At 41.2% G+C, this 10021-nt stretch overlaps 2 protein-coding genes across 2 annotated transcripts in view; one reads left to right on the top strand and one right to left on the bottom strand.

The window, feature by feature from the left end:
* Positions 1-446: 446 nt before the first annotated feature.
* Positions 447-2679, bottom strand: DOLK (dolichol kinase). The gene has a single exon (XM_069069420.1). It carries the CDS (start codon positions 2185-2187, stop codon positions 601-603), a length of 1587 nt encoding a protein of 528 aa, XP_068925521.1. The 5' UTR covers positions 2188-2679; the 3' UTR covers positions 447-600.
* A 16-nt stretch (positions 2680-2695) lies between these two features.
* Positions 2696-10021, top strand: part of NUP188 (nucleoporin 188) — a 44128-nt gene continuing 36802 nt past the window's right edge. The window contains exons 1-4 of the mRNA XM_069069419.1: positions 2696-2847; positions 5518-5572; positions 6255-6328; positions 8681-8765. Coding sequence (XP_068925520.1) covers positions 2816-2847; positions 5518-5572; positions 6255-6328; positions 8681-8765 — 246 coding nt within the window. The 5' untranslated portion in view covers positions 2696-2815. The remainder of the gene's footprint in view (positions 2848-5517; positions 5573-6254; positions 6329-8680; positions 8766-10021) is intronic.

The following is a 10021-nucleotide window of genomic DNA, read 5'->3' as shown; positions in this document are numbered from 1 at the left end:
CTGATATTGTGCACTATGGCCCACTTAGGTGAAATAAATGGCATTAACTCAACTATTTTCTCATTCATTCTTTTGCACTCTTCTCCCCCTTTACCCAGTTAAAACATTCTCATAAATGTTATGAAAAGTTCTCCTTCTACTCTCTTCTATAAAATTAAGTCCAGTAAACAAAATCCAGTTTTCACAATTCTCAAAATTATTAGGTATAAATTATTCAAGATGAGAAGCTATTTTTCAAGGCTGGGTTTTTGATTTCTCACAAAAATATCTTCAGCCCTCTAAATGGGCCCCATCACTGTGAAGAATGTACTTACATGTAATTGAGAAAAATAAAATAAAAAATTAAATGTTAAAAAAAAGGAATGCACTTGAAAACCCTCACTTGTATGTCCTTCCAATTCCTTCATCTGAAATGTTACCTTATTTTCAAATCAACAGAAATAAAATGCCAGAGCAGCTTTGATTTTATTTTAAATCTCAATTCACTGCAAAAGTGAATAGGCTTTTCACCACCTGACCCATCATACCCAAATGGCTAAATACTATGGGCCATGTGTTTCCCTTCAACTCACTTCTTCCCATCATATCTTTGCATGAAAGCTAAGCCATTAGCAGAATTTGGAGGTAGAGAGGTAAAATAAGATTGTCTATTTGGGTAGTATAGGCTTCCAGGAGGGAGACCATGCTGAGAGACCCCAAAATCCAAGCATAGCTGGAATTAAGGTCTACTCTACTATCAAAGATTAAGATCAAAGCCACAGAAATGATTTGAGCAAATATGGAAGTCATTGTCCCCTCAAAAGTCTTTAGAGTTCCTGGCCAATGGATCTCCCCCACTGTACTGCCAAAAATTGCAGCAATGGTGTCACCTACTCCCACAGCAAGCACTCCTGCATAAGGGACCAGAGCCCCAACCCCTTCCAAGCTACCCTTTGGGGCACAAGGTCTTGGGAATAGCCAGACAGGGAGAGACATGCCCAGTAGCAGGTAAATGTGAGTCAGGATGAGGGGGCCACTGTCCCTTTCATCAAGGAAGACAGAGAGCAGGTTTCTCAAAGTCTGGCCCAGGGGCTTAATTCGGAAGAATCGAATATACTCAAGGAAGATAAAGACAGCTAGGCAGATCACAGCTGCAACATATAGTAAGAGTCGATCAAATATGAGTCCGGGTATATAAGTAGCCACTATGATGAAATGGAAATACTTCCGAGTAATTGTGGAGGCCTGATGCTTCTTTGACTCAGAAGACAATCTCTTAGCATTTTGGTACATCACAATTAGGCAGGCTGAAGCAGCAAGCAGGGACCAGTAGATGAGGAGGTAGATACGAGTTTCTGACTGCAATAGGAAATGGAAAAGCCAGAGCAAGGGGTTCTCCCGGATTAGGTGGTACAACCAGGGCATGATGACACCAAGGCCCAGCACACCTGTCATTAGATGGAAGAAAAGAGAAGATGTCCAGGTTCCAGAGTCCATGAAGACAAAGAATGTGCTGAAGAAGATACCCATGATGACCATCCCTACTACTACCACCAGGAGAAAGAAATCTACTGGGTCTCCCCGGCCTTGGATAACATTTAAGGATCGCTTAATGAGCTGGTTGAGGACAAAGCTGATGCCCCCTAGAATGAGCAATGCCTCCCCTGGGGTGAAGCATCGGGGTAGCAGGTACAGCAGGATCATGTTGAGGTAGACAAAGATCAGCAGGACCTCGAGGACCTCAATCACTTCGGCCACACTCAACGAGTGTTTCATGATATAGATGATGACACTTCCAGCCAGACCAGAGATGACACAGGTGTTGGTGGGCACTGGCCTGGTGATGCCCAGTGCCAATACAGATAGGAAAAGTGCCAATGCCATGCCTGTGGCTGCCACCACCACGCCGAAGCGCTCAAAGTAGACGTTTCCTACACCTTCACAGCGCCTTTTCATCACCACCCCCAGCAAAGGGATGACCATGGAGGCAGGTAGGAGGCCGCTGTTAGCTGTGGTCCTGAACTGAAAGACTGCAGCCCCCTGCTGGAGCAGCCTGTCCCACTTGTACTGGACATAGAAGGCCTGAACAGCCAGGGCCACAGCACACCAGGAATAACGGTCCCATACTGAGGCATGGATGCTCAGCACCACTGTAAACACAATGGCGGCTTCCCCCAGCATGGCCTTGTTCGTCATGGCCACAGCCATTCTACTACCCTCAGGTTGGACCAGCGCTGCTATGTTTCCCTTCCAAAGGGGTAGGAATTTGGATCATGGATGAAAAGGTGAGAGGAACCCTCTCCAAACCTGAGGGTTTGCCGAAAGAAAAAAACGGCCACTGGTAGGCAGCTGTTTGTAGAGTACTCGTTGTGTCAGACAGCCTGGTGGCACCCCTAGTCCCCGAAGAAGTGGCATGTGTCAGTGACCCCAATGTCCAGAATAGGCTTGAGACTCACTGTTCACTCTTCATCCATGTTCAGGACTGGGGGAAGGGATGAGAGAAGATGGTAGGATGCGACCTCGCCGGAAGCAGCCCTGAAGTCAACACACCTCTCCTTTTCTCACCTCTTTGTCAAAGATCCAGATCCAGCACCACTTGTTCCTCAGCCACTTGGTCTTCCTGTCCTCAAACGAATACTTTCACCTCCCTGGAAGCCGCCATCTTGAGCCCTGAAGGTCACGTGACAGGCGCCGTGCCAGAAGAAGGATAGTGGCAGCTAGCAACCAACCGAAAGACTCATTCCATTAGACTCTTCGGTCACGCCCCTACGTAATCACGTGAGGCGGGCGGCCCAGCGCGCGGGCTACGGCTCGGTCACGTGGGGGGGACGCGAAGATGGCGGCTGCCGCTGGCGGGCTCTGTGTGAGGTACGGGCCGGGAATTCTTGGTGCTGGCTGGAGAGGGAGTGTGGGGCGAGGGAGCAGTGGTGAATGGAGGGCGGGAGGCGAAGAGAGGCCGAGATATAGAGGAAATGGAGGAACCGGCCCCGCGGGCAGCGGCGGTGGGGCTGGGTTGGCGGGCGACGAGGCGGTTACTTTCAAACCGGCCCCTGTCGGGGCACGAGGCCCCCAGCGCGCAGAGGGGCACTGGGAGGGCGGGGGTGTGAGGAGGCCTAGATACGAGCAGCTCCTCCTCCCACTGGTGCGTGAGCGCGCTCGCCAGATCCCTCCCCCCCCCCCCCCCCCCAACTGGTGCTGCATGCAGTCAGTCCCCCTTATTCCCGCAGACTGGGGCTGCCCCTCCCGCTGGGGGCGTGGACCTCTCCTGGAACCGCCCCCACCCCCAGCCTCCCACTTATCTGGCCCGGCTAGGGCAGGCCTCTTCTGGGGAGCCGATCTGGCTGTCACCTGTGAAGTTGGCTGCCACCTTTTCTGTAGACCGCGCTAGAGCAAGACCGTCACTGACAAGTTCATTCACTAGTTCAGCAAACTTTTATTAATGCTTGTTTTGTGCAAGGCAGTGTTCTGTGCAGTGGAGAAGGGCAAAGATTCATTTCAACAGTGTTAAGTGCAAAAAGATTTAAACCAACATCTATTATGTTCAAGGTTCCCTTCACTAGGGAAGTCTGTTCAGCAAACACAGGTGCATGGTAAGTGCAGGCCACTGTTTTAAGCACTAAAGAGGATTTTTTTTAAAAAAGCCTCAATTGGAAAAAAGACATTTATTTAGGTATTAGACTCAAAGATAGGTAGTATTTTGATGAATCTTTGAGTCCATCAGTGTGGGTGATAAAGAAGGTAGCCTCTACACCCTCATCAAGTTCCCCATAGAAGATCCACTCAAGGCACTGGAATGTTTCCCTTGGTTGTTTAATACCTATAGAATTTAAAGAGACCACCAAACTGGAAAGGACTTGTATTTCACTGACATTGTATAAAGAACTCTGTGACTGGAATCAAGAGAACCTAGTTGAAGTCTCATGGCTGATGCTTAACTGTGTAACCTTGAGTTTCTTATCCATCCATCCTCATTTGTAAAAGGAAGGGATTTGGTTTGCTTTGACTAGATCACCTCTGAGGTACCTTTTAGGTCAAGATCTATGAACTATGTTAGACTGATAAGATTATGTTTTCAGAGTACCACCCTCACCTAGTATAGAAAGGTTTGGCTATCAAGTAATAAATTATTTCAGCTATTGCAACTCAGAAAAATTATTCATCATGTTGTGCTGGAAAGAGAGGAGGGGTGTGAGATCATAAAATCATAGATTAAGAGCTTAGAGGCACCTTAGAGCCTATCTAAAGTCCAGTCCCTTCATTTTACAGATTAGGAATCTGAGGCACAGGAAGGTGAAATGATTTGCCCAAGGACATACAACTAGTAAGAATTTAAGGTGGGATTTGAACTCAGGTCTTCCTGAGAACACCCAATCTAGAGATCTTTACTGAAGGTGGAAGTTCCCATTCTTGAGATCACGGATCTTTTGACTATTTCAATGCATCTCTGACCTGATTGATAAAGATTTTTCCTTCTGTGACTCTTGATCATGTTCACCTATGAGATTCAGTACTTCCTATGTTCAAGGTGTTATGCAAGGCTCTAGAGATAAAAAAAGATGAAAAAATGGCATAGTCCTGTCTCTAAGACCCCATATTAGGTTTTCTTGGTATCTAGAGCGATGGCTTGCCATTTCTTTCTCCAGCTCACTTTACAGATGAGGAAACTGAGGCAAATAGGGTTAGATGACATGCCCAGGGTCACACAACTAATAAGTATCTGAGGCTGGATTGTTGAGCTTAGGTCAGAGTTCCATCTGCCGCCACACCTAGTTGCCCAGTGAGCTACCTCTCAGACTCATATCAGAACCCCAGAAGTGGTACCACTGACTCAGTAGAATGTATTTCTACTCATAGAGTAGCTTGTGGTCTGTATTAATGTCAGCTTTCCATTCTGTTAGTTGTTCAAGAAAAGCCCCTTTTCTGTAAAAATGCTGCAGCTCCTTCTTAAAATGTCTAGGTTCTTAGACCAAAAGTTGAAAAACCTAGGTGATATTTTTGGTAGCTTTTGACTGAGTACTTTAGATAAATTGTATTAAACCTAAAGTTTCTCCCAAGTATAATAAAAAGGCAAATAGTTCATCATTAGAACTTTGCATAACAAGGTCTCATAGGTGAAAAGAATTGAGGTGTCCAAGAATTACTTTGAGTTCCTTGAAAGATGTGTATATAAATCTAGAAGATACTGTTCTGTGAAGAGAATTAGATTAGATGACCTCTGAAGACCCTTCCAGCTCTAAATTTATCCTGTTCAGAAATTGTCTCTGAGATTGATTAGAGATCAGTTAAGTGTTGGTGTTTTTCTTATATCCCTTTTGTTTTTCAGCTAATGCATTTACTGAAGGCTAAGCTGTGTGTGTGTGTGTGTATTGTAAACAAAACTAGAAGTGCTGTTTAAAAGATTTATGTTTTATTTTTAGTCTTAATGTCACATCAAAAGTAGATTCCAATACATTTTGAACTTTTTGTTCAAATGACTAGCTTTACCTTCTGTAGTTGAAAATAGCAAAAATTACCTATTGCTTTTATCTCTTTATCCAGGAGCAGTAGAGAACTGTGGACCATTCTGCTTGGAAGATCAGCTCTGAGAGAACTAGTAAGTTAATTAGTAAAAAACACAGTAACAAACTAGTAAGTTTCTTAAAATATTCACTAGCATCACTCATTCTCTACTTCCTCTTTCCTAAACCTTTTAACATTGTGGTTTCCACACTTTCTTATTTTATTTTATTTATTTAGCTTTTTGGAGGGGGGAAGAAAGGGCAACTGGAGTTAAGTGACTTGCCCAAGGTCACAGGGCTAGCGTTAAGTGTTTGAGGCTGTATTTGAACTTAGGTCCTCTCTATTCACTGGGTCACCTAGCCTCCCCTACACTTTATTTTAATAAGAAATTTTCTTTCTTAGCTCAAGAGATTCTCTTTAGAAGAGATAACAGTATTACTTGACTTTTAGTGTGGGGGAAAGCTGGGGTTTACAGGGGGAACTTGGAGAATTTGCTTTCTCTATATCCTAAGGAATATTCTTAGGGGAAATCAAATCTGATTCTAACTCCAGAATACATTTTCTTTCCTCTTTGTTCTTGTGTTCTTCCTACACCCTGGCTGACTGAGTAGCTCCTTTAAATCTTAATGACTGTGGTCTGTAAGAAATATCCTTGACCATACTCAATTAAAAAATATTTCCTTCTGATCATTTGGTGACAGATGATACATTAAAAATGAATATGAGCTGGTAGCCCTTCAGCATTTTGATTGTATTACTGCTTTGCTCTTTTTTAGAATCAGATCGAGTCAGAGTTGAATAAACACTGGCAGCGGCTGCTAGAGGGACTTTCATACTACAAACCGCCCAGGTATTGTATATTCTTAAAATATCTTAATTATACATTGTATTTTATGACAGGCACTCAGTTAACAAGCATTCATCACATGCTTCCTGTGTCAGCCATTGAGCTAAAGTAGCATGGAATGATGATGGAGAGCTGTCCTAGAGATCAAGCAGTTATAGGTTCAGACTTTAAATTTATGATCTTGCTTCTGATACATGCTAGCTTTGTGATTCTTGGTAAATCACTTTACCTCTCAGGCAAATCTCTCATTTTTCTAAGACTATAAGTTACATAGAAGGTGTCAATGTTCTGGAAGTTCCCTACACCAGTGAAATAGGTCCAATTCCTGTCTCTATACAGAGTATTCTGCAATTTTCATGGGGTTTCATGTATATCATTTGAAATTATCTTTACAACGGCCTTCTGAGAAAATTTATTTTCTCCTTTTTACAAATGAAGAAACTGAAGCCTAGAGTGGTAAATAATTATTTGGATAGCACTTTATAATTTACAGAACATATTGTAGATATTTTCTCATTTGAACTTTACATTAGCCCAGTAATGCATGTATTATTTCCACTCTGCATATGAGGAAACTGAGTTTCAGAGAGGGTAAGACCTGCAATGAGCACTTGGCAGAAGGGGCTAGTGAAGTGAAAGAACCCTCAATTTGGACCTGGGTTTGAATCTTGGCTCTGCTGCTTAGCACCTGTATCATCTTGGACAAATCATTTAAGCTTCTTTGAACCTCATTTTCCTCATGTCTTTCTAATTACTTCAGTGTTCTTGCTAATATACAGTGCTACCACTCTCTAATTCAGAGGTTCTTAACTTGGGGTCTGTGAACTTTTTTGATTTAATATTTTGGTAACTATTTTCAATATAATAAATTTCCTTTGTAATTTTATGTATTTTGTTTATACGTTTAAAAACATTCTGGGGAGTACATAGCAGATCGTCAAAAAGGATCCATGACCCCCAGAATGTTAGCAGTACCTGTTCTAATTGGACTCTACTAGTAACTAGCTAATATATTTTTCTGATATTATCAGGATGTTCAGGTCAGAGATAAAAGTTTTGTTGTGAGGCTGATTAGCTCACTATTTTTCTTTTTTTATTTGTGATTTTTTTTTATTTTAAACTTAAATACAAAATAGGAAAAGAAAAAAGAAACACAAATACTGAAACTAAAATAATGCAAAATAAGAAAAGAAAAAAAAGCATTGGCATGTGCACAGCAGAATGTGAGAGAGGATTGAAAATATACAGCAATAAATTACCTTTTCAGGAAAGCCTATATAATAAATACAGTGTTTTGTGTTGAAAGCTGTCCATATTTTCTTTGCATCCTTGTAAGTTTTCTTTTGTTCTCTGCTGTGCACTTTTTACTTTGTATTTTCCCCTTCTTCCTCCCAGGCTACAATTAAGTTTGGATATAATTATATACACACACATATTATATTTTATTTATACACACACACACACACACATACAAATACACACACTCACATATATACACATACATCATATATAGTCATATACATATATATAGTCACATACACACAAAGATAGATGTACATATATATCCATATACCTGTACATAGATATACTTCACTATTTTTCTTAGAGGATGAGAGGTTCCTTTGACAGCACTGTAGAAGTCATTATAGTATGGATGTCAAGAGACAATAATTATACCAGTGTTTCAAGCTTTCCATAGTGAGAACTTTTCTGTAAGGAAGAGACCATGAGACTTTTTCATTTGACTTGCAGTTTCCGTATGCGCTGGCTACCCCATTATGATGTCAGCTCCTTGAGAACAGGGGTTGTGTATTACTTTTTGTTTGTAAGCCTAGCACTTAGCATAGTGCTTTGCACATAGGAAGCATCTAATATTTTATTCAGTTGACCTGCAGGATGACTGATTTGATGATGCTTTGAAATTAAATGATTTTTATTTAAAGAAAAATCTAATTATATGAATGAGTTTTAATTTCCATCAGGTTAGTCAGAAGCACCATTATTTATATATATATATTTTGAATATTTGATTTTTAAAACTTTAAGTTCCAGATTCATTCCCTTCCCCCCCCGCCACCCACCCCCACTGGGGGGACAAGCAGTTCAGTATAGGTTGTACATGTGTGGCTAATGCAAAACAATAACAGCACCATTATTTTTGTGGTAGGTATTATGTGGGTGGATTGTGGGTTTTTTTTAAAATAGCATTTCTAGTGTGCTTGACTTCTGTATGTGAAAGATAATGCTAATTTAAAAACTTGTTTCTATCAATAATAAGCTGTATTCTACATCCAGCTGTGTTTTTGCCATTGAGAGTGATAAAAAATGAGTAAAAGTGTTTTGTTTTTTTCATAGTGCAAGTTCAGCAGAAAAAGTGAAAGCTAATAAAGATGTGGCTCCACCACTGAAGGAGCTGGGGCTAAGAATCAGCAAATTTTTGGTGAGAAAAGTTCAATCTTAACTTTAAAATATTCTTGTAGATTTTGCATGAACATCTGTGTATCATGTCAGAAAACACCCAAGTTTCAGGCTTTTGAGCTTAAAATCCCAACTCCAGCCTACTTCTTCTACTTACTGTGTTTGAAGGACGCTGAGCATATTTATCATTTGGTCTTTAGGTTGATTAGTTTATAGTTAGTATCAGTTTAATATGAATTTCAGAAATGGAGAATATTACATCTTTTAATGATCATGTCCCTTACTGACTTGCTTGCTACAATTTTAAACTTTCTGGGTGGAGGAACAGTTTTTTCTGACATTCATGTAATGCTACAAAGGGAGTATTTTGCTTGAAGAAAGAAGACAAAAGAAAAGTTGAATAGTGGAACCTTGTGTCCTTAAATTCTTGGAAGAGAACAGTATCTGTGTCCTGTGATCTGTAATGTTCTTTTAGAAAAATCTCAGGGAAGTTTGCACATTTGTTGTTAATAGCTTTTGTTCATTCCAAAGAATAAACCCTGGGTTATTTTATATTCTTTTTTTTGGGAGGCTAGAAGGAAAGAGATTGTGTTTCCCTATATTGCCCAGACTAGAAGTACAGTGGCCATTCATAGACCCATTACTAATTGGCTTGGAAGCTTTGACCTTCTCTGTTTCCAGCCTGGGTCCATTTGCCTCTCCATATGCAGACTGCTGCCTAGGCCTTACTCCCAGGGCCTTAGCATATGGGTCCAGACTTAATGTGGACATCCCACTGGCTTTAGTTCAACTGCAGTTCAGAAATCCAGAGCTCAAGTCCTTTACTTGCTTCAGTTTCTCCAGTAGCAGGAATTACAGGCATGTTGCCACTGTGCCTGATTTTGCTAGGTAGCACTGTTGGACTTGAAATCAGAAAGACGAGTTCAAATCCAGCTTCGGACACCTAGTAGCTGTGTTACCTTAGACAAGTTACTTACTCTCCATTTGTCTTGGTATCCTAATCTGTAAAATGAGGACAAGAATGGTACCTACCTCCCAGGGTTAGTGTGAGGATCTAACTACAGCAATCTTAATAGTTAACATTTATATGGTGCTTACTATGTGCCAGGCATTGTGTCTAAGTCCTTTACAATTATTATGTCCTTTGATCCCCACAACAACTGTGGAAGGTAGCTGCTACTATTATTTCCACTTTACACATGAGGAAATGGAGACAAATAGAGGTTAAATGACTTGCCCAGCACCACAGAGCTAGTAAGTGTCTGAGACTGTAATCGA

The sequence above is a fragment of the Petaurus breviceps genome, unplaced genomic scaffold (genome assembly GCF_028583685.1).
Source record: "Petaurus breviceps papuanus isolate PSGF00001 unplaced genomic scaffold, PetGlider_PUasm1.0 90779, whole genome shotgun sequence".
In the NCBI taxonomy this organism is placed as follows: Eukaryota; Metazoa; Chordata; class Mammalia; order Diprotodontia; family Petauridae; genus Petaurus; species Petaurus breviceps.
This window is presented reverse-complemented; position numbering and strand designations above follow the sequence as displayed.

Bases quoted from the DNA above. Each gene is read 5' to 3' on its own strand.
- DOLK (XM_069069420.1), bottom strand. From the start codon at position 2,187: ATGGCTGTGGCCATGACGAACAAGGCCATGCTGGGGGAAGCCGCCATT.